The sequence below is a fragment of the Neocloeon triangulifer genome, unplaced genomic scaffold (genome assembly GCF_031216515.1).
Source record: "Neocloeon triangulifer isolate White Clay Creek 2 clone unplaced genomic scaffold, ASM3121651v1 ptg000014l, whole genome shotgun sequence".
Classification (NCBI taxonomy): domain Eukaryota; kingdom Metazoa; phylum Arthropoda; class Insecta; order Ephemeroptera; family Baetidae; genus Neocloeon; species Neocloeon triangulifer.
This window is the reverse complement of record NW_026775556.1, coordinates 4,481,016-4,503,357: the sequence shown is the minus strand read 5'-3', so window position 1 is coordinate 4,503,357 and position 22,342 is coordinate 4,481,016. Positions and strand designations below refer to the sequence as shown.

General features: G+C 42.0%; 4 protein-coding genes across 5 annotated transcripts; 2 read left to right on the top strand and 2 right to left on the bottom strand.

Annotated features, from left to right (window-relative positions):
- The first annotated feature begins 31 nt into the window (after positions 1–31).
- Positions 32–2,282, top strand: LOC132201137 (mitochondrial-processing peptidase subunit alpha). Its single transcript, XM_059627074.1, has 9 exons — positions 32–182; positions 275–477; positions 534–613; positions 677–880; positions 940–1,112; positions 1,159–1,533; positions 1,586–1,685; positions 1,739–1,937; positions 1,998–2,282. Exons 1-9 carry the CDS (start codon positions 127–129, stop codon positions 2,174–2,176), a joined length of 1,569 nt encoding a protein of 522 aa, XP_059483057.1. The 5' UTR covers positions 32–126; the 3' UTR covers positions 2,177–2,282.
- Positions 2,283–2,320: 38 nt separating this feature from the next.
- LOC132201132 (calpain-D-like) lies at positions 2,321–9,446 on the bottom strand. The gene is made up of 12 exons (XM_059627065.1): positions 9,151–9,446; positions 8,083–8,305; positions 6,946–7,224; positions 6,081–6,248; positions 5,295–6,020; positions 4,964–5,239; positions 4,795–4,908; positions 4,441–4,742; positions 4,155–4,352; positions 3,741–4,102; positions 3,366–3,690; positions 2,321–3,232 (listed from the first exon to the last, which is right to left on the bottom strand). The coding sequence occupies exons 1-12, from the start codon at positions 9,288–9,290 to the stop codon at positions 3,052–3,054; spliced, it is 3,294 nt and encodes a 1,097-aa protein (XP_059483048.1). The 5' UTR covers positions 9,291–9,446; the 3' UTR covers positions 2,321–3,051.
- A 760-nt stretch (positions 9,447–10,206) lies between these two features.
- Positions 10,207–15,812, top strand: LOC132201135 (E3 ubiquitin-protein ligase CBL-B). 2 transcript variants are annotated; one of them, XM_059627070.1, is made up of 10 exons: positions 10,207–10,414; positions 10,573–10,920; positions 10,976–11,244; positions 11,449–11,595; positions 11,985–12,254; positions 12,309–12,528; positions 12,945–13,085; positions 13,618–13,701; positions 13,987–14,120; positions 14,277–15,810. In XM_059627070.1, the coding sequence occupies exons 2-10, from the start codon at positions 10,594–10,596 to the stop codon at positions 14,734–14,736; spliced, it is 2,052 nt and encodes a 683-aa protein (XP_059483053.1). In that variant the 5' UTR covers positions 10,207–10,414; positions 10,573–10,593; the 3' UTR covers positions 14,737–15,810. The 2 variants fall into 2 exon arrangements, with proteins under 2 accessions (XP_059483053.1, XP_059483054.1); XM_059627071.1 differs by having other exon boundaries at positions 10,241–10,414; positions 10,577–10,920; positions 14,277–15,812.
- Positions 15,802–22,341, bottom strand: LOC132201131 (neuralized-like protein 4). Its single transcript, XM_059627064.1, has 20 exons — positions 22,106–22,341; positions 21,810–22,028; positions 21,579–21,720; positions 21,354–21,511; positions 20,892–21,294; positions 20,732–20,837; positions 20,408–20,675; positions 19,976–20,256; positions 19,791–19,915; positions 19,628–19,725; positions 19,418–19,568; positions 19,215–19,365; positions 19,033–19,162; positions 18,667–18,975; positions 18,235–18,615; positions 17,084–17,242; positions 16,849–17,031; positions 16,575–16,797; positions 16,217–16,517; positions 15,802–16,157 (listed from the first exon to the last, which is right to left on the bottom strand). Exons 1-20 carry the CDS (start codon positions 22,280–22,282, stop codon positions 15,980–15,982), a joined length of 4,143 nt encoding a protein of 1,380 aa, XP_059483047.1. The 5' UTR covers positions 22,283–22,341; the 3' UTR covers positions 15,802–15,979.
- Position 22,342: the final 1 nt, after the last annotated feature.

Below are 22,342 nucleotides of genomic sequence, written 5' to 3'. Positions count from 1 at the left end.
CGCGACTCGCATTCCTCCCGTCGGCGGCGCCACTGCGCCTTACCTGGACGTGATTTTGAAGTTAAGAATTTTTAGTTTTGAAGCCACCTAGCGGAATAAATTGAACTCATTGCAAATTGATCAATCATGGCGGCCCGCACGAGGATCGGGTGTGCTTTTTCGCGACTTTTGAGGCCGAAAATGTGCGTTCAAACCCTATTCTAAACTTATGATGTCCCAGAAATCCATTCGTCCTTCCGCTTTATCCTTATTTTAATTTTGCTTAAATTTCCAGACGCCAAAATGAATTCCGACGCAGTTTTTGTAGCAGTGAGGGCTCTTCGGCCACGCCCCCTTTGTCGCAGCCCTTGCCCGGCCTGCCTCCAGCATTGTTTGCCACCCCCGGAGGCCTGCCGAATGAGACACGAGTGACTCGTCTGTCCAATGGTCTTCGGGTCGCTACCGAAGAAAATTTTGGACAGTTCTGCACTGTGGGGGGTGAGTTTTTTATGATGAAATTTTGTTGCATTTTTTATTTTCTTATGTCCTTTCAGTTGTGATTGATGCAGGCTGTCGCTACGAAGTCGCCTATCCCAGCGGCGTTTCGCACTTTTTGGAAAAACTGGCATTTTCTGTAAGTTTGAATACTTCAATAAATTATTTTGTAAATAATTCTATCAAATTAAAAAAAATTCAGTCGAGCTCTGAATATGAGGACCGTGACCACATTATGCAAACTTTGGAGCAACACGGAGGAATTTGTGACTGCCAGTCGTCAAGAGATACTTTCATCTATGCAGCATCGGCAGACACAAGAGGAGTTGATAGCGTTGTTGGTGTACTTGGGGATACTGTTCTTAGACCCAGACTCACAGAACAAGAAATTGAAATAGCCAGGATGGTGCGCAAATTTCAAATTGGTTTTTGACTCTAAATATACGTAAAGTTTATTTTTTGCAGACTGTGCAATTCGAACTAGAAACTTTAGCAATGCGACCTGAGCAGGAAACGATTCTCACTGATATGGTGCATGCAGCCGCATTTCAAGACAACACCCTAGGATTTCCAAAGATGTGTCCAGAATCAAATCTGGGTCGCATCAATAGACAGATCTTGCTTTCGTTTTTGTCAAGGTAATTTCCAGTTATTATTTTTTGCATTTTATTCATGTCATTTTAGGCATTTTGTGCCAGAGCGAATGGTGCTGGCCGGAGTTGGTGTTCCTCATGAGCAGCTGGTCGAGGCTGCTGAGAAGCATTTTGTCCAAAAGCAGCCATTGTGGACAAAGGGTCAGGGGCCTGAGGTTGACACGTCCGTAGCTCAGTGGACCGGAGGCATTGCCCTGGATGAGAGTCGGGTGCCCCAACACGCTGGTCCCTCGGGCCTGCCTGAACTTGCACACGTCGTTGTCGGACTTGAAGCTGTTGGCCATCAGGACGAAGACTTTGTGGCAGTTTGTGTTTTAAATATGATGATGGGTGGCGGCGGCTCTTTCAGCGCTGGTGGACCAGGCAAGGGCATGTACACCAGGCTCTACACCAATGTTCTCAACAGGTATGCTTAATAATCTTATTTAGACATTTCTTCAACCTCCTATTTGGTTTAGGTACCACTGGATGTACAATGCAACAGCATACAACCACGCTTATGCAGACACTGGACTTTTCTGCATCCATGCAAGTGCACCTCCAAGTCATTTACGCCAAGTAAGAATTACTCAAATTGTACACTGATATTATAACTATAGATATAATTGAAGGTTGCTGAAGTATTAGTTAAAGAGCTGGTTGGAATGGCAGGGTCTGTTGGAAAAATGGAACTGGAGCGTGCCAAAACACAGTTGCAGTCAATGTTGTTAATGAATCTTGAAGCTCGGCCAGTGATTTTTGAAGACGTCGGCCGCCAAGTGTTGGCCACTGGGGAGAGGAAACGGCCAGAATACTTCATGAAGCAAATTTGTAAGTAGTTTTCTCAACTACAGTCTAGTATATTTATGTAAATAAATTTAATTTTTTCAGCCAAGATTAGTGAGACTGATATTGCAAGAGTAGCCAAGCGGCTTTTGAAGTCACCGCCTGCAGTAGCTGCCAGAGGTGACCTTGCAAAGATGCCATCGCTCTCAGACTTTCAGGCAGGACTATTGGACGAGGCTGGAAAAATGCCATCAAAACTTGGCCGTGGCCTTCTCTTTAGATAGATAACTTAATTATTACAAAATGTTATTTCCCAGTTTCTGAGGTAAAAATGTATTTAAATGTGTATGGGAAGTTGAGTCAGAAATAAATAAAGTAATTAATGGAAAAGGTCTTAACATTCAAATATTGAAAACACAAAATTTCAGTTTTTAGCAATTTCTAGGCCAATTTTATTCGTCGAAAGAAAATATTGAAAATGTTTTTTGAGAACACGTTTTGATCATTTTTATTTGTGTGTAAAATACATCGACGGTACAATAGGCGCAAAATCGACGAGTACAATTATCAATAGGTTCCTCCTACAATTGCAAAATCTATAGACATTGGTAGACCACGTGGTATCGCGACGACCAAAGTGCTCCTTTCGAACTGCAATTCGCAATAAGACACAAGTTCGTCAAAAATGTTCATCTTGTGGTATCGCCTAAGTCTCTACAAGTGGCGCGTGGAAAAGAACAGAGTATCACCTGGAAAATGCGCGCTTTGCAGCTATTTCTTTGACTAACCAGCGCAAAGCCACAAAGCTATGTTCTCTGGTTTGTATCAAGCTACAGACAAATTCATGACGAACAGAGACAGAAGGGGGCTTGAACAATATAACACAACAAAATGTTTGTCAGACTCAATAATGATCCTTTGTGCAATCACAAATGCTCGACGGCTTCAAAGAGAAAAGAGCCAAATCAAGCGAGTATTCATTTTCGTCGAAGCACCAAACTTCATCTAGAGAGCGCAATGTAGTTTGTAATGAGCAAAAAATAATGATATTAATATCTGATACTTGAGATTCTGAATTAAAAATAATGGTCAACCAAAAAATGAGGGAGGGAGAGGCCAGCTCTAAGAAGGGTCTGTCAGTCGGTCCAGTTGGGCAGAGTCAGGTGATGAGCCTGGGAGCGTGGAGGCCATCAACCTTTGAGTCAATCAGGGGCCAGTGGCTGGTGTTCGGAGGCCCCCAGTCATGGAGCCCAACACTGTTGGCCAGCCTGTGCGTGAGACGGTGTGCAATTGCAAAACCCCCACTGCCCTCTAGTTGGGTCAGCACGATGATTACTTGCCTAACGAAAAAAATAATAATTAAGACGCCTGAAAAGTTTTGGAAAATCAAAATTACATGTATGAGAACATAAAAGATCATGATCTCATTTAGAATTTTGATTTTCAACACTTTCTAGGAAATGTCGGTCTTACCTGTGCAGGGGTGGCACTGAATCGACTGTGCGAAGTTGACCTCTTGTGGAGACGACGTTGTAGCTCTCTTGACAGTCACACTTGACGTTGATCCATTTGTTGTCATGTCTGTTCTCCACCATGACCACCAGCCCAGCCCAACCTTTGGTGAGGTAGTAGGCCGTCATGCCCTCGCGCCCCTCATGACGCTGACCCTTGACCAGGGTCAAGCTTATTATGGCGTCGGCCAAAACGTACGACGGGGGAGCAATTTGCTCGACTAAAACGTGTTTTGAACTGTGAATGGACAGTACGTATTCGGGAAATTGAACTGGGTCTTCAATTCCTGTTAAAAATTAAAGTTAAATGTGCATTATTTAGCTGAAAGTGACTAACCTGTGTGCCAGTGGTTGAAGGCGAGACAGGTGACCATGTATTGACACTGCTCCAGCATTTTGTGACAACTCACAAATCCACGCACCTGCCTCTTGCTGTGCTCCACAAGCCGCCCAATGCCTGGTTGTGCTTGGTTGTTGGTCCTGAACATGACAATGCAAAGGTCCAGTTGGGAGCGTTGCGACTTCTCAGAGTTGCGCTGGCCCTCCTGGAAGAGGGTAAACTCAACTTCGGTGGGCTCGAGCACGGTCAGAAGGACACAAGAGAGGTGCTGCATGGAAGCCAAAGGCGGCAGGGTGCCTTCCAGACGCGTCTCAGTCCAATTTTTGTGCACTTTGCAAATGTCGATGCAGTCAAAGTACCTAGCAATTGGACATGTACTTTTTTAGATGCGGTAATTAATTTGATATTTACTTGAGCACGTCATCAAATGAGATCCAAAAAACGCCGTCTGAGGCGCCTTTGGGCATGAGCATTTCTCGCAGCTGTGGAGTCCAGGTGGATGAAGCATCGGCCCAGTCACCCTTCCATGAATAGTGGCCCCAAGGGTTGCGAAGTCGCAGCAGACGCAGACCCGAAACATACCTCACATCAAGAACAGAATATGCATGTCTGTGGAATGACAAATGATAATAATTTTGTAACAAAATGTAAGCCCAATTATTTTTAACTTCAAAAACTAAAAAAGAAAATTGTGTACCTTGGTCGCAAACCTTTGCGGTGGTACTCGTCTTCATCAACTTTCATATTTCCGCCTCCGCATGAAGCTCCCATGAGAAAGCCAGCCCCGCGCGAGCTGAGAAGTTGGGCCCAAATCAAGTCTTTGTCCAGCTCCTCCTCGGATGGCAACGACGACGGCTGAAGAGGGATGCTTTCACAAGGGGCGCCAGTCAGAGTGGCAAGTCCCTCAATTGCTCGACCAGACACCAGCGCCTCATAACAGCCGTGGATTTTTGCAACCGCCTTTTCGATCAACGGAACCCAAAGCTGCTTGCGCTTTGCCTGTGAAAAATAGAATTGGTGACAATGCTTTCTACAAAAATTGTAAAGCTACCTGGGAGTAGACTAGGTGGCACTTTTCATCACATGGTAGCAAGTCGTCAACCACAATGGTTGTCCACTTTCCGTCTTTGCAGAGCCGAACTTGGTATGCGCCTCGAGGATTGACCTATTTTAATATCAGCATTATTTTTCAAGGAAATTTACTAATTAAGAAAGTGAACCTCATGTTGCACCATGATGTTTTCAATAAGCTCCTGACGCTCAGCAAGAACAGCCAGCGCGGACAAAAGCCAACAATTCCCAAGAACACCCTGGGAAATGTCCGACGGAAGGGGCTCTCGGAAGACGACCCACTCAAGGGCGTCGTTGGAGGCCTTGATCTGGTGAGGCCTCAGCCACTGCACTACCACTCCTTCTGACAGCTGTTGCTTGCCAGGTTGGTAATACAAAGAGTGGTCATTTGGGGGGAAAGATTCGTCCACGAATAAATCACAATTCTACGAAATAAAAAAATTCCAATTGAGAATTTCCGATAATAAACAAATTTACTACCTCAGCAGGGAGCAAGTCAATGGTGGAGATGGGGCTAGGTTGCTCAGAAAACTTAGAAGCTCTTTCCACAAGACGGCCTTCAATGTTGAGAGAAGCGGCCGGGGCACCTCTGGTGTTTCCACACATCTCACAAGACACGGCGTCTGCCTTGTTGGCGTAGGTGCACTTGAGGCACTGCCACGGCTGCCGCTTGGGGGCCATGGGACCCCGGGGGCCTCCGTGCCTACCGGCGTTACCACCCCTTCTAACAATCTGCTTTTGTTGGTGGCGTTTTGGGTGCTGCTGTTTAGGCACCGCGCCCCTCGGAGGTCCGTGGGGAGCTCCAGGGGTAACTGCGGAAGCAGGGGGCCCCGCGGGGCTCTTTGCCGGAAGCGTTTTGCAAGCAATGCAGCGTGCCTCGGACAAGGGATTGCGCAGGGTGCACATCGGACAGGCCCAAGACTCACCCTTGCGCAGGGTTAGGTCCTCAACCTGAGTTATGCTCCTGAGTTTGGAGCCGCCGCAGACGACGCAGGCCATGCTGGAGCCGTCATTGAGCAGGGTGCACTTTTTGCAGGCCCACTTGAGTTCAACGTAGTCATGTTCCAAAGACGCAAGTTCTTCATCGTCAACTTCCAAGTTGGCTTCGGGGCCCCTGGACTCAGGGCTACCCACCTTGGCCACGGTGGTGACGCTTGGCTCCGAGACAGAAGGTGGAGATTGCTGTTGGAGACAAACTTCGCACGCCTGATGAATACAATTAATTTAATCTTCCATGTTAAAAAAGTACCAGACAAATGTATGTACCTGTGAGCTGAGGGAATTGAATGAAAAGTTGCATTTGTTGCAGGCCCACATTCTGCCAACATAGAATTCGATTGTGTCTGTGGAAACTGAGACGGGAGCTGCGCGACGGAACGGTCGCTGGAATGTTGAGGCAATCCCCTTTGGTACAGAACCGACCATTGAGAAGCGCTGAAATCAATTGTACTCTTTTTAGTTGTATGGAAAATATCAGTGCGTGATAGTGAAATTTTGTTTGTAAAGAGTTTAAAGTCGAAAGAAGCAGCAAATCTCAAAATTTAAATGAATTATTTTTTTTAGTGGAATTAAGTGTTTTTTACTGAAACTTTAAGAGTACAACTTGGCTTTAAAGAAAGGATTACCTTGCCAAAATATTAATAATTATGATTAATTGTATGAAGTGAAAATCAGATTTTCCATTTAAAAATTAAAAGCTGATCCTGGAATTGCTAGATGCACACTAAACAAATGCATCATTCTCTCTACATTTTTTGTTCAATTTTCTATCTTAACTTGAGCATTTTAACTATTTCAGAATTCGCCTGGATTGAGATGGAAACCGAAGAGAGCGCCAGACAAATTTACTTTGCCATAATATACACACATATATACTAAAAATTATCGAGTGAATGTAAATTAAAGGTAATTTAACTAACTATGCCAACTCTTCTTCAAGTGCAAAATCTCTCAACCAGGCTCTTTTAGGAGTCTGCTTTTTTCAATGAATTGGTTTAAACAATATTATGAATATAAATCTTCAAGTTGTTAAATATTTTAAAAATATATTATATACATAATAATATCAGAATAATATATTATATGACGAATTAAGCTGAATAATGTCTTGTATTAAATTTTCAGTTCTCACCTGGCTGAGCTGTTGCGTGGAGACATCCGAGTGACCCCAGCGCGAGACGGTCACCACAGACCCTCGCTTGGGAACAGTGGACGTGCGTGACAGTTCCACGGGACAGTCAGGGGTCCTTGGGGGGTCCCTTCGAGGCGGCCAAGCGGCGCGCAAGAGTTGTTCCCGCACCGTGGCCCACGACTGCAGCGCGCACGCGCCGCACGCCATCCGGTTGGCAGCTCTGCACTCACGGCAAGGCTGCCAGCCGGACAAGGTGCGCGGCTCGCTTACGCTCCGAACCTGCAAATTTGCAAAAATTTATGAATATTTGCAAATTTTTACTGCAAAAAATTTTAAATTATAAAATTTTCCATCTTAATTCAAGGTATTTTGTATTATAAATCATGATAGATTTTACGAGAGAAAAAAGCAACAAATAACCACATAAAATGAAAAACAGAATAATTAATTACACTCGATTGTCACAAAACACCTAAGCAGATAATACATTTTAACTAAATTTCTAAGGTTTATAACGCGTGCGCAATCATCATTTTCATGAACAAAATTTTACAACTAAATTATAATACACGCTTCAAACTGACTCATAAACTAATATTAGTAAATAGTAAATAAATTTTGTAGCATCTCATTGATACCGAAAAGAAACATGAAACCTTTTCTTGACACTCAAGCACCTTACAATAAGTTGAATAATTATTGATCATAGAGCAACAATATCAGTGTTTGATTTCAAATATATCATAAAAAATTTGCAATAAACATTATCATAAAAATTGGCAATGTGCAATGTTCAGTGATCGCCAAGTGTTTACGAGATTTGCCTGTCACGGGTACCACTATTTATTTTGTAAGAATAAAAATTTTCATTCTCAAGCGACAATAGATTGTGAATGCAAGCACTGCGGTAAGAAATGTTCACAATATCATATTCTTGAATGTAATGAACGAAAACTAAGCCTAAGAGAGGCTGCAAAAATCAAAATTAACTAATTTTGTACTTTGTAATAATTATCGAAACAAGCTTAATTGTAAAATTAATTTTAGGAAGACAAATTAGCTTTAGACACCCGTTGTACACCTAGTTGTGTTCAATAAATACTCTATCTAAATATCAAATTTGATATTTTAACTGACCTTGCTGCATTTGGCGGGAATGTTTGCGAGGTTTGGACAAGAGTGGGAGAGTTTCTTAGACGGCCTTCGAGGCTCCTGGAGCGGCTCTGGCTCCGTTTGCCGGATTATGTCGTTGAAGTGTTGCTGCACCTCAAGGGCCGCCTCCAAAAGCCCTTCCTCGTCTTCGGAAAGGCTTTCTTCAGGCTCAGCCTTGCTGGCCACTCTCACATCGCTCGCCACACTCCTGAAATTTTATATTAAAAATCAGTTATTTCAGATAGATTTATTTAGATCCATAATTTGTTTCAATTTTTTTTTTTTTCTTTATTATTATTAGGATGTACTTCAAATTTTATGAATGATGTTTAAAGAAAAATATTATGTGTGGCGTAAAAAGAAGTTAAAAATTCTAGGGATTAAACTTTTTAGAGAACATTTTGACGCAAGAGACGTTTTTTTCTCTGTGTATTTTTAGCCAAGGAAATGTATTTCTGGAGTCACCAGAGTGCCTCCACTTGCCTTTGCTAAATTAAAATCCCAGCAAAGTTCTCCAGTCAAAGATTATAATTCATTGCTCTACATTTTCTTTTAACAGTCAAGCGCTGAAGAGGAAACTGTTCGAAAAATAGTACGCAAGGAATTGCGCATTGACCTCTTTAAACTTTGAACCCATTTCAACCCCCTTTCTATTGAGCACAATATTAAGCCCAACAATGAGGCAACTTTCTTGTAAATGAAATGAAAATAAAATTAATTTTACATAAAAAAAATTAAGACGGATGAAAATCAAAATAAAAAATTTTATTCAATATGTTACTAAATTTTCAAAAAAACTTATTTTCCGGCTTTCATACAATTCCTTTTTAATATCTGAATAATTTTTTCATTGCAAATTTTTTTTAATTCAATCAAAAATGGAAGCCAAATGGAACTCTTGTTAAAGGGTTTGCGGGGGGTTGGTGTGGTGACAGCAGAATGACGCGCTGATTCCTTCTCGTCCTGGGGGTGCATTTTCGTCAATGGTGACAAAGTTGGAAGACTGTGCAAAAGGGGACCCTGGAATTGGGCTGTTTAGGAAATCGAACGAACCTCGGGGGGCTGCCTGGAGGTTTCGGGGGCGGCCGAGGGAGGCGGCGGAGACCGCAGCGGGCGCAGAGGGGTCGCTCGGTCGGGTTGATCAAGGAGCAGCGGCCGCAGTGCCACTGCAGAACGGACGCGATCGAGCCCATCGTCGTCGCCCGCCCATTGTCCCTCTGCTGTCCACTCGCCCTCGCAGCTGTCCCGACTAGCCTTCCTCTGCGTCCCGTTCAACACCCTCCAACAATTGCAGACATACCACAGGCCACCACCATAGCCACCGCCACCATACTCTTCATTCACTGCTCACTGGCCCTTTAAAAATTAAAACACCGGTATTTGTGTGTTCTTTGATAACCGGTTTTATTGGCTTTTTTAACAGCATTCGAATTTTACATAGAATAACAAGTTGACGGGTCAAATTAATTCCCGAAAAATTTCAATTAAATAAATTTCAAGAATTTTGCAGGAAATCGTTAGAAACGTTCAGAATTGCACGTAAAATCGCCCATAGCAACTGGATGGAAACCGGATAAGATTTTCCAATTAATTTAAACCGGTTTTTACTTTTCCAGAAAATTCAAATTAATTATCAAACTGCAACAAACGTAAAACGATATATAATTGCAACCTTAAAAAAAATGATTTTAATTTTATTTATAAAACGTATAAAACGTTTAGGGAAAAAAAATATGATTTATAATTTTTTTTAAGTTTTAGCGCCATATAAGGTGTGTGGAAAAAGTTCAACGAATCCGCGATCGATTGCACTGGCGCTCGTGTTGGTGAAAACACCTCGCCTTGTTCATGTTCATTCAAAACGAAGTATTAATCGGTGATAAACGATAAATTTTACCGGTTCAATTTATGCAACTCTCGGAAAATTTTCAAATTCTTCCATAAAGATTCGCGCAACTATTCAATTTCATAAGAATTATTGAAAACATTTAGTTTTCTTGTCTTCTACTTGAAATAATGTTAAATATACTCCAATTTGATCAAAACAAAATCAATGTAAAATCACTAAAAACCGGTTTTATAAAAATAGTCGAGTATCTGACAGCCAAGCGCTGATTGGTTGACCGCTGAGGAAGGATTCTGTCGTCCATTGATGGCAAAAACTCGGCGGAAGGAAGAAGTGAGAATTGGTTCAGTGAATTATTTTGTGTCCGGGATGCGAGCGGCTCCGCGCTGCGTCTGATCTGCGGCAATGCCACCGCGGAGGCCATCGGTGTCGTAGCTGACGCGGCCCCTGGGCCCGAACCTTCACGCAAACGTAAGTAGGATGTGTAGCAGTGCAGGAGCCATTCTCCTCCTATAGCTGCCCGATATGTAAAATATAATTCACACCTCCCAGCCCAAACGGTATGGAGCGTCCGAAATATGTCCCTTGTTGTTCACCTTTGAGCTATTAATTGATGTGCAACGTTGCAGGCAGGCTCTCCGAGGGTTGAGATGTCATCGTCATCGGCGCCGCCCCCGGGGGCCGGAGGCGCTCGACGAGGACGAGGCGGGCAGCCCAAGCAGCACATCTCGTCCATCCTGTCCAAGCTACACGGCGCCTTTTCGGACGCGGTGACCGGCTCTGGTGGTCCTCAACACCGACTCGCCACTGACAAACGCACCCTGGACAAGACTTGGAAGCTGATGGACAAGGTGGTTAAGTTGTGCCAGCAGCAGAAGATGAACCTGAAAAATTCGCCGCCGTTCATCCTCGACATTCTGCCAGATACCTATCAAAAACTGCGACTAATATACTCCAAATACGAGGACAAAATGCATGTCAGTCTCTGCAAAGAAATTATATTTTACAGGCACTAAAAAGTTCTAATTCAAGGTTTTGCATGCCAACGAGCACTTCAACGTCTTCATCTGCAACCTGATGCGAAAATGCAAGCAAGCTGTGAAACTGTTCAAGGAAGGCAAGGAGAAGATGTTTGATGAAAATAGTCACTACAGAAGGAACTTGACCAAATTGAGTCTCGTCTTCAGTCACATGTTGTCCGAGCTCAAAGCAATATTCCCGAATGGACTTTTTGCTGGGGACCAGTTCCGTATTACAAAGTGTGATGCTGCCGATTTTTGGAGAAACAATTTTGGAAACAGGTTAGTTATTTCTTATCCGTAACGTAATAAATATATTTAAATTAAATCCCCATAAAGCTATGCATACAACTGAATGATAATTTTATCAGAAATAAACCACATCTTATCAACTTCAGATATTGTGGTTTAGAGTGTTGTGTATTCTACTTGGTTGTGACTAAAGGATATGTGAATTTTAATCTCATCCTGTTTCCTCAAATGCAGCACGCTGGTACCCTGGAAGCATTTTCGAGCAACTCTGAACGAGGTGCATCCTATCAGCTCGGGCCTAGAGGCTATGGCCCTTAAGTCTACCATTGACCTCACCTGCAATGATCACATCTCAAATTTTGAGTTCGACGTGTTTACCAGGTGAGAATTTCAAATTCATATATCATCAGTATTGCAAAAATTGCTTGATCTTGAGATGGAGCAATTGCTATTATGATATATAAGCAAAAATTGGCAATTAATTAAAGACAGATTTTTTGGATAATTTTTTTATTACAAGGAAACTAGGCTCTAAAAATTAAGTTTTTACAAATCATTTAAAGTAGGTAACTTGATCAAGTTAGAGAAATAAATCTTCCCAACTTAAAAATTATTTATCTACGTTTCCTTTAGATATTTTAAAAAAGACTATTTATTTTCTTTTTCATCATTATTTTTGTTTATTCGTTGGATTAGTTGCAGGGGTTTCCTATATCCAGAGTCTAAAAATCAAAATTTGTTCTATCAATCTATAACTTATTATGTTTCAGACTTTTTCAACCTTGGACGAGTCTTTTGCGCAACTGGCAAATCCTGGCAGTGACACACCCAGGCTATGTTGCTTTCCTGACCTACGATGAAGTGAAGGCGCGTCTGCAGAAGTACATCAACAAGCCTGGTAGCTACGTCTTCCGACTAAGCTGCACCCGACTGGGCCAGTGGGCCATTGGCTATGTCACTGCCGACGGTGACATTTTGCAGACCATTCCACAAAACAAGTCTCTCTGCCAAGCGCTGCTTGACGGATACAGAGAGGGATTGTACGTACCTGTCTTTTTTTTTCATTTGGTAATTTATGCAAACTTTGACTGTAGCTACCTGTTCCCTGATGGCCGTAACACAAATCCAGACCTGTCGTGGGCAGTGCAGCCAACTCCAGAGGACCACATCAAAGTGACACAGGAGCAATATGAGCTGTACTGTGAAATGGGGTCAACGTTCCAACTTTGCAAAATTTGCGCCGAAAACGACAAGGATGTGCGCATCGAGCCCTGCGGCCATTTACTCTGCACACCCTGCCTCACCTGCTGGCAGGTTTGTAAAATTTTTAGTCATTTATTTATAACCTAAAAAAATATAAAGATGAAGTTTTTGGCTGTAATATATGTTATAATTAACTTATTAGGACAAAAATTAAGTTATACTCTTTTTAGTCAGTATTTTTATAATTTTCATATAATTTTGGTTCTGACAGATGTTTTAGTAAGGTGCGTTAAAGAAATATATCTAAATTTGCAAAACCAGTCGCTAATTTTAAAGTTTTGACTCCAAAAAAGGCTATCATGCTTTTTGGAGTTAAAATTAAAAGTGGTATTTAAAGTGAGCTATTTATAATAAATAAGATACAATCAAAATTTTCTTTCAATTTTATTTTTTTTATAAGCAATCCAATTGGTAATTAAGTTTTACTAATGATTCAAAATTGAATTTTTGTTCGCATTGAATTGTAGGACTCCGAGGGCCAGGGCTGTCCCTTCTGCAGAGCAGAAATCAAGGGCACGGAGCAGATAGTGGTGGACCCCTTTGATCCAAAACGTCACAACCGCGCCTCGTCTACGGGGAACCTCGTCGACCTTGACGAAGACGACGAGGTATCCTCTGAGTAGCCTCTTTGTCCCTTTGCCACCCCCCCCCCCCTCGCACACAGCTTTTGCTTGTTTGCTGAAGAACTGGAGTGAACGATCACGTGGCGCATGACAAGAGCTGCCGTTTTCGTGTGTTTGATTGTGATTGTCCAGTGTTTCCCTGTTTCTCTTCTCTTTCTTGCAGTTTTTTACAACCACACAAAGAGAAAAGTTGCGAGTGTGTACATTTATGCATTAATCGGATGGAATGGATGTTTCAGTCGACCAAGCTAATTATTATTATTATTATAATTTTTTACGATTATTTTGCAGCCCATTTAGTCGCAATTATAGCAGTATTATACAATTACCGAAGAAGTCGAGCGCTTTTCTTTTATTTCCACACACGACCCTTGTGCATGATTCAAATAAAGCAAACTGCTGCTTTTTCATTTATTTATTTGTGTTGTAATCAGCACGAGCTTGTTTTTAAAACGCTTTTTCGCCAGCTTGCGCGATCTGTTGAGCACAAAATTTGAGACGGGTGGGTGATTTTCAGGATTTAGACACCTGGAGTTTGAGCAGTCCCAGCCTGCAGGCGCTCGCTCTTTCTCCTAGAACTGAGACGCCCACCGATCACAGGGTGAGTCTTCAAATTGCTCCCCTAGTGGTATAGGAATAGCTTAAATGTAAAAGTTGTAATATGCAATTAATTATCTGCTATTACAACTTTTAGTTGTAAAAAATGGCTTCCAAGATATAACAAAAATGTTGTTGGAAGGAGATTAATTTACACAAAATTTTTATTCATTAGCTTTAATTTGTTTTAACTTGAAGTGACTGATTGACTGCAAAAGCTTCTTTTGAAGCTTAAATATTAATTTACCACCCGCAACTATTTTTAACTTGAAATGATGTATTTTGAAAGAGGAGCGAAGGAAGTCCTTTACCATCGCCAACGGAATCTCCTTCTCATCAGGCCTCTAAGCGACCAGTTCCACCTCCACCGCTACCTCCTCGTCGGAACTCACCTACCCACGGTGCTCTCAACATTCTCACAAGGTTAGGAGTTCTGTTTAAATGTAATATGATAAAAAAAAAATCATTTACTCCTATTTTCGGCAAATTTTTTAAATTGAAGTAAAATCAAAGAAAGGAAATAATTTTGCTCAACATTTTATTTTGGTAATAAATTCAGTTATGTTTAAAAATTTACAGTCCTTCAGCAGGCATCATGACAGTGCCGTTGGAGAACGCGCCTCCACCTCCAATAGAGCAGCGGCCGTGCTCGTCTAGCAGTGGGAGCAAAGAGGATGGGGTGGCGAAAAAGCCGCCGCCACCTGCTGTGCCATCGGCGCTGCCCGTGGGAAAACCGGCCGCACCAACTCCCATCCCCCGCCCCCGCACGCCTCAGACGTCGTCCCCTTCCTCGGCGGCGCCCTCAGGGGCTCCGACGCCTCTGAGCAGAAGTTCAAGTGAGCATTTGGCTGTGGCTGCAGCATCCAGCAAGAACGAGAGCGATTCTTATGAGCACCTGGCCGTGGCGGCCGAGCACATTAACCAACTCATCTCGGAGGGATACACCGAGGAAGCTGTAGTGCGCGCCCTCGACATCTCCAAAAACGACCTAGCCATGGCCGGCAACATTCTGCACCAGTTCGCCACCAAGCACCCTTGAAACCCAAACCGACGAGCGAGTACAAAAAACAAAAACTTTATTTCTTGGCACACTCCTCAATTGTTAATTAATTGTCTCTCAAATGGCAAAGCTTAAACATTTTGCACTCTTTGAGGCAATTCATTCATTTCCCTTGTTCAAAACGCACTCGAATTTTCTGGACACATTTAATAACTTTATCAGCATTGCAAAGACTTTTAATTTATTACCTGATGCAATTAATTTCAAAGAGACACTTCTGTATTTAGTCAAACTTGCAGCATGAGTCTCTTGTTTTACTTAATTTAACCTGGAAGGAAGCATGTTCAAAGTGAACTTCACATTTTCTGTCTCCTACCATACTCGTACCACTTTCCTATTGCTCAAGTCATTAAATCAATGTTGTACCCCCGTCAATCAACTCAGGCAAAGAACGGTTTATTGCATTTTATCAGCATGAATGAATTGCAACAAAGATTGGGTCTTTCTATAAGTTTTGCTGCATTTTACATTTTTACTTTTGCTTCCTTAGCGTGATCTTTATTTTAACTTATTTTGTGCGCTTGAGACTCTCTGGTCATTTAATTTTAACCTCTATTATATAGTTAGTTGAAATAAGAAGAAGTATCGCTGTGTTAAGTTTTCTCAGACAAAGGCAATCACCAAAAAAAAAAAAGAAGACCGGCACTGGTGCGCGCGCGGTAACTGTGAAGATAAACAAGAACAGAAATTACGTGCACCATCCTGTTAGTGTGGCAAAGAAGTATAAATATTAAGTCTAAATGAGTGAATACCAAAGGACACACAAATTACAAAAGCAAATAAAAAGTCTATTTTGACGGTCTACGTGTTTAAGAGCCTAAACTATAAGAGTGAACAAGAATTCAAAAGAATTGCATTTTAATTGCTTATTGAAAAAAAATTAAATTCGTTCATTTCTTCCATTAGAATTATTAGGAAATGCAATTATTACCATCATCACTGCAAAAACCTAATTACCAATATTATTATACTGCGCATAGAGTAACGAAAAAAATATATTTATTCTCTCTATTGATGTAATTTGAGAAAATTAAAAATATCAAATCAGCTTTGAAAGAACAATTGTTTTATTCTTTTTGCTGTCTTTACACAGAAGCAAATAAAATTTCAGTCTCAGACTATGAACTTAAAAAATAAGCAACTGCTCAACTTATATCACAAAGCCAATATTTAAATGCAATAAGGGCAGGACTAGTATATTTTTTTTTGTCATGAGAAGCATTCAGACTTGAAGGGGCTGCAGGCGTAGCAGGAGACTAGTCAACAACAAGTTTCCCTTCTCCTTTGTGCTCCAGCGCTGAGCAAGGTCGGTTCCACTCACTTGGTATGATCCTGGTTGTATCAAAAGTTCAAACCCCACCTGACTCTTGTACTTGCACCTGCTGCCAAAATCAAAGAAACTGTAATCAAATAGGAATTGAAGTAAAATTAACTGCATAATAAGACAAATTGAATTTACATCTTGTGTGAGGCATTTTCGGCAGTGCTCTCTATATTTGGTGCAAGAGCTAGGGCTCGTCCTCCTGCAGGAAGTGGTGGGGATCCCCTATCTAAGCAACGGCGAAGTCGACTGGCGGCAACTTGGACGAAAGCAGTGTGCCAAGATGAAGAGGTGGCAGTCGGTCGTCTCCGAAGCTCAAAGGCGCACCACCCTCGAGGTGGCCAGAAGTCTGGATGGCTGGAAGTGTCTCCTTTCTCTGATGCCACCTCGCACACCTCGCAGTAACAAACGCCTACTTGCGAGTCGGCAAAGAAGCCATCTGGAAAATCAATTTTATTTTAATTTTCATCAAATGGAAGAAGAATTTATTGCAAACCAGGGAGCCCGAGCTGTCTTTTGAAGGTGGAACACAGTTCCAGATATTCACAAGTGTTTGCTCGCGCCAAAACTATAGACTGCAGTAGCAGAGAGTCTTCTGAGATGCTTTGGTCGATATAGCGGAGGCTGGCAAGCGAGTCCTCTTTTTCTTCCCCTTCGTACTCCGCCTTCTCCTTTTCCGGAACACGAACACACATTGAGTTATACTCCAATATTGTAACCTAGGATTAAAGTTAGGTATTAAAATCTAATTTTCCTAAATTTGTAACAACCTGCTCGCACTGCCCGTACACATCAATCAGAGGGTAGCAGTTTGGTGGAACGTTTTTAGCAAGGATGCCAACGTCCTTGTGGTCCAGGAAGAGGCGCAAGTTGCCTTTGACGTCGACCATCAGTCCAAGCACTTGACCTGCTTGCGGATCAGCTCCTAAGCTCCATTCACCACACTCCCCAATCTTGAAAAGAAAAATGATAAAATTTTGTTGCATGCCACATGTGATTAAATACTTTGTCTCCGTTGAAAAATACACCATCAGATGAAATCACCCAGGTCTCCTTTCGGAGAGCCAAGGCTGCCACTGGAACGCTAAGAGATTCAGGGCTTTGGCTGGTGACTCCTAGAGCAACTGATGAAGTCCAGCGAGAATTGACTCGATCAACACGGAACTAAAATCAAATGATCGAATTTTTTAGATACTGCATAGCGCCTGTGATTGCAAAGGTATGCAATGTGCACACATTTTATGTCAAGCAGGTTGCATAGCTCCATAAGTTTTATTCCAACATATTATTCTTTCTCATATAATTGTTCGTGTGCGTGTTTTTTCTGTTCAAATTAGTGTAGAGTAAAAATATTATTCTTTGCTCCAAATATGCAGTGGAGATCTTATATTCTTCTTCGCTTGAAAATCGCTGGAAATTTTTAATGGCAAGTCATGTTGGCACCATGGCGACCAGGTTAATAGCGAGTGGCAGCGTCGCGCAGCCTCTAGGAAAGTGATTAATGCAAGGAAAAAAATTTTTAATTTATTTAACAACAAAAAATTTTGAATTCTAAGAATATTTGGAACACGTTAAATTTTGAATGAAATTTCCAAGTTAACTATAATTAAGCTATATAATACCAAAAATAAATAATATTTTTATAAAGTCAAAATTATAAAAAATAATTTTTAATATTTTAAAAATAAATAAAAAAATTGCCCATAATAAAATTATATTCAGATTATATTGAGCTTAACATTCTTATATACAATTTTGATTAAATTTGAATTTAAAATCTTATTTTAAAAAGGGAAACTCAAGTCGTCAGATTTGAGACCGTGAGCAATATACAAAGAGAAAAAGACAAAGTTTCAAATATAAAATTAGTTAAATAAATAATCGTCTCAGAACGTAACCTTCCGTCTCAGGCCACCTAGCGCTGCCTCGGAACGCCTAGCAATGCCAACTTTTCATAAAACTTTTAATTTAAATAACGAGAAAAACTTTTCAAATTATAATAAAAGATTTAAATGGAATTTTAAATCCATTAATTGTGTAAGAGAATCAGAGAGAATGTTGAAAATAGTACATTTGTTCACTTTAAAAGGTTAGATTGGCTCTTCTATTTGTCAATTAGTCAAGGCATATTCTTAAGTTTTTAAGGTAATCTGTACCTGAAAAATGAGGTCAGCAGTGAGAGGATGGGCACCAACAACTACTCCTTGGTTGTAGGACGCAATCCTTTGTGCTGTAGCCCTCGAGTTGGACAACTTGATGTTCCTTCCATGTCTTTCGTGAAACGCCAGCGGAGGCAATGCCATCTCTATAGCTGGTCCCTCTAGCGCTGGAGGCGGTGCCATTGGTGAAGACAACGTTGACGAAGTGTGCATGCCCCCTCCAGAGGCCACTTCAAGAGAATGATGTAACCAGTCCGAGCACAAGAAGCGAGCGTCCTCTGGAGCTGCCCTTGGCGCTGTATCTGGGGCTGCTGCCCCCTCACTCAAAATGGACAGACCCTCTGTTCGGCCAAACACGTCAAAGACGGCATAGAGGCGCTGATTTTATATTGCATTAGAGCTAGGAACTTAAATTACTTTGATTTTTACTTTGGGCAAAGAGTCTGCAATCTCTCCAAGGTCCTCGTTATTCAGCAAAAGGCGCAGAGAGTTTTCTGCAGTGAGGCGCAAACCAATTCTGTCCCCTAGAACCAGCCATTGGAGATTGGGGCAGAAGAGCGGCTTGAGTAACTCGTGGTTTCGTTGTACTTGAGAGCCACTCACAAACCACGTGTCGGCGCCAACATCAGCCAAACCTCCTCCTCCACCGGGGACAGCCTCAACCAAATCAAGATCTAACGAGGTTGCCCCTACGCTCAGACAACCACTGCTACTTGGACTTTCTTCACTGATTATAACCTGTGGGCAAAGTTCAGTGTAAAATTTATAAAATTAAATTTATTTAAAATAAATCACCTCAAAGACGGAATCAGGTTCAAGTGGTTTTGATGAGAAGAGGAGCGCATGACCATGAGATTTTTTAAGTCTTTGTGCGTTAAGATTGTTGTTCCTTAAAGTTAGGCTGCTGCTGCACTTTGAGCTGAATCTGTTGGCAATATTCATTAGCCATTTGTTAATATTTTAACAGATATTCCTACTGATGCTTCAATATGGGAGGTGCAGATGTTTTTGCTGGTGAATGGCAACCTGGAGGAATGCTGTCAACGCTATCTTCCAAATCTCCTTCTCTAGGGTTAGATATGGTCACTTGAGAGCACTGACCATAAAGATCAATAACCCCATATATACCTATAGAATTCAAGTTTAATTTAAGCATTTGAATAATTCTGCAAAAAATTACCAGAAGGAACATTTTGGCAAGCAATACCCTGATCTTCACCATTCAGGTAAAAGTGCAGATTACCATTTGCGTGTCTAACAACACCGATTCGATTGCCTGCACGCACAGTATCAAGGTCACAGCGGTAGCCATTTCGGACGGTAGATCCGTTCTGAAAATAAAATGAATGAGATTTTTTATGTATTTGAAAAAAAATTCACTTTGTTTCACCTGCATCACAGATGAGCCACTGAGCATCCAGCTGTCATGGTCAATATCAGTCATAGTTGAGGGAAACTCAAGTTCCTCTGGTCGAATTCTTGTTACTCCTTGGAAGTGTCACAATTAATTAATTAATTTTCATTAAAACCCTATTAAATAATTTTGAGCCTACCAACTTCTATAGAGCCACTCCACCTATCAACTGTGTGCTCAACAAGAACTTCGAACAGTTCACCATCACCTAAGGGTCGATTTGTCACAACAATGGCATCATTAAACTCGCCATATGCCCTTGGTCTGCAATTTAACAAAATATACAATAAAATAAATTTGAGCAATAAAAAGTGGCCAATTTACCTGGAAGCTGTGAAGCCATTTGTTGATATGCTGGCATTCTTCCCATGTACATTGTGAAAGCGCAGAGGTCTCGTCGAAGGTGCTGGTGCCTCAGAAGGTAAGATTGCCGCCGAGACGGGTTGCCGACTGACTATTGAGGCTCTGGAAGCTTGTCCGTATAGGTCAATGACACCATACACAGCCTCAGGTACTCCTGTGGCCGCAACACCCTGATCAGTGCCATTGACGTAGAAGTGCAGTGTCCCGTCAGCCAATCGCATTACTCCCACTCGATCACCCACCTTAAAAGAAATTTTACAATTCTATTCAATTCAGGATGTTCCGCAAATATAATAAAAAGAAGAAGAAAATATAGAACATTCCAATTTGGCTGTTCAAAGGCTACTTAAATAACAGAATTCTTATGAAATTTATAGATCCAGAAAAAATTACTCCTAATCTGTCCAGGTTGTGACCGTAGTCATCCAGGACTGTGGTGCCATTGTGCATAACCCCATTTCCAGTCATCATCCAGGTCCCAGACCGCACATTGGTCATTGTGGATGGAAAGTCAAGCTCTTGAGGCCTGTGGGTTGTGACACCCACTTCAATGGAGCCAGCCCACTTTTTGACCATCTGCTCCAGCCGAACTTCAAACAACTCTCCCGTCTGCAAGAAACGGCTGGTCAAAACCACTCCATTGTTGAAATCCTCCAAAGCACTAAAAATGATTATCAATTGGTTTAATGAACTACTTTTAAATAAAATCGAGGCTACTTTGGTCTATGAGCCGTTCGACCTCCGTTGATCACAGCTGCGTTTGAGCCACACCTGCGATGGAATGTGAGAGAATCGCAGCTACTTTCGAACTCTTCCTCGACTCCTAGAGAAAGATTTTTTAATCATCTTGTTTGATTAATATAAAATTTTTTCTGACCATCATCTGCTTGGTTTGCTAGAATAGGCTGCTCTGCCGAATCTTGATCCACGATGGAAACTTTGACTGTCATGCCATAGAGGTCGATGACTCCCCATATGGGGCCTCGAAGGTCGTGAACCGCCACACCTTGGTCCATGCCATTGATAAAATAGTGCAGGGAGTGGTTGGGTCTGCGGACTATGCCGATCGTGTCCCCTTCACGTAGCTCGTCCAAGTTGAAGTGGCCATACTCACGCCGGGTACCCTGGCCATTGGTCAGAATGCCACAACCTGACATCATGGTAGTACCTGAACGAAGGTTTGTCATTGTTGCTGGCAGAGCAAGGGTCTCCGGCGCATGGCTTGTTACTCCCACTTCGATCGAACCTGACCATTTGGCAACTAGTTTCTCGATTCGGATCTGTGTAAAAGGGAAAGCTTTACAAGAAGATGATTTAAAACTGATGAAATCCAACCTACCTCAAAAAGCTCATTGGTGAGTAAAGGTCGATGTGTGAGGACAACACCATTATTGAACTCGTCCAAGGGGCGACGACGCTCGGCTGTACGCTGTCCGTTAGTTAATTTGATCAAATGTCCACAGCGAGTGTGGAACCTTAGACGATCTGGCCGTGGACCTGGTGATGCAAAATTACGTTAAATTTAATATTTTTATATTTATACTTGAATCAAAGGTAATTTTACCTGAAAGTGAGGAGAGCGGGGGCTGTACCACACTCACTTGAACACATTTTCCGTAAATGTCCACCAAGGCAAACAGACGAGGAGGTGGTGAAGCTTCAGCCACCCCTTGCGACTCTCCGTTTACCAAGAATTCAAGTTCACCCTAAAAATATAGGACAAAAAATAAACATAAAAATTAAAAATGCCTATTTTTATGTTTTGATTCCTATTTGCATATGTAATTTTGCTTACCTGATGGTTGAGAAGAACGCCGACAGTGTCTCCCTCCTGTAAAGTGTCAAGGTCTGTGCCATATAGTTCAAGGAGAGAGTGTCCATCCTTGAGGACAGAGCCACCTGACATAACAAAAGTTTCTTGTGCTAAGTCTGTGGCACTCAAGGGCAGTTCTGCCATCAGGTCGGGGTCGAGAGCCGTCGCTCCTACTTCAATGCTGCCACTCCATGTGTTAACCTTTGATTGTAAATAAACAAAAAAATTATAATTATTTTTAATGTTTTTAAACTGATAAATGTATGATAAACATATACCTTTGAATCGATCCGCACGATGAAAGGACGGCCTGGCTCGAGAGGCGTCGATGAAAAGACGAGGCCGCAGTTGAAATCGGCAAGAGAACGTCGTGCTACGGTGCGACCTTCGGACAGAACTACCCTCTGACCGCACCGGGGGTGGAAAGTCCCCGCGGACCACTCAGGGCCGCCCATGTCCCGAATCGGCCCCGACCGATTTTGAGAGATAATTTTGTTTTGTTATGGTAATAAGCT

Bases quoted from the DNA above. Each gene is read 5' to 3' on its own strand.
- LOC132201135 (XM_059627071.1), top strand. From the start codon at position 10,594: ATGTCATCGTCATCGGCGCCGCCCCCGGGGGCCGGAGGCGCTCGACGA. The intron at 10,921-10,975 runs GTCAGTCTCTGC...TTCTAATTCAAG, and splicing joins AATACGAGGACAAAATGCAT to GTTTTGCATGCCAACGAGCA. The intron at 13,086-13,617 runs GTATCCTCTGAG...GGTGATTTTCAG, and splicing joins ACCTTGACGAAGACGACGAG to GATTTAGACACCTGGAGTTT.
- LOC132201131 (XM_059627064.1), bottom strand. From the start codon at position 22,282: ATGGGCGGCCCTGAGTGGTCCGCGGGGACTTTCCACCCCCGGTGCGGT. The intron at 20,838-20,891 runs GTCAGAAAAAAT...ATCTTTCTCTAG, and splicing joins AGCAAACCAAGCAGATGATG to GAGTCGAGGAAGAGTTCGAA. The intron at 17,032-17,083 runs GTATTTAATCAC...TTTCTTTTCAAG, and splicing joins TATTTTTCAACGGAGACAAA to ATTGGGGAGTGTGGTGAATG.
- LOC132201132 (XM_059627065.1), bottom strand. From the start codon at position 9,290: ATGGGCTCGATCGCGTCCGTTCTGCAGTGGCACTGCGGCCGCTGCTCC. The intron at 7,225-8,082 runs GTCAGTTAAAAT...GCAAATTTGCAG, and splicing joins TTCCCGCCAAATGCAGCAAG to GTTCGGAGCGTAAGCGAGCC. The intron at 5,240-5,294 runs GTAGTAAATTTG...TTTATTTCGTAG, and splicing joins TTGACTTGCTCCCTGCTGAG to AATTGTGATTTATTCGTGGA.
- LOC132201137 (XM_059627074.1), top strand. From the start codon at position 127: ATGGCGGCCCGCACGAGGATCGGGTGTGCTTTTTCGCGACTTTTGAGG. The intron at 614-676 runs GTAAGTTTGAAT...AAAAAAATTCAG, and splicing joins TGGAAAAACTGGCATTTTCT to TCGAGCTCTGAATATGAGGA. The intron at 1,534-1,585 runs GTATGCTTAATA...TATTTGGTTTAG, and splicing joins TACACCAATGTTCTCAACAG to GTACCACTGGATGTACAATG.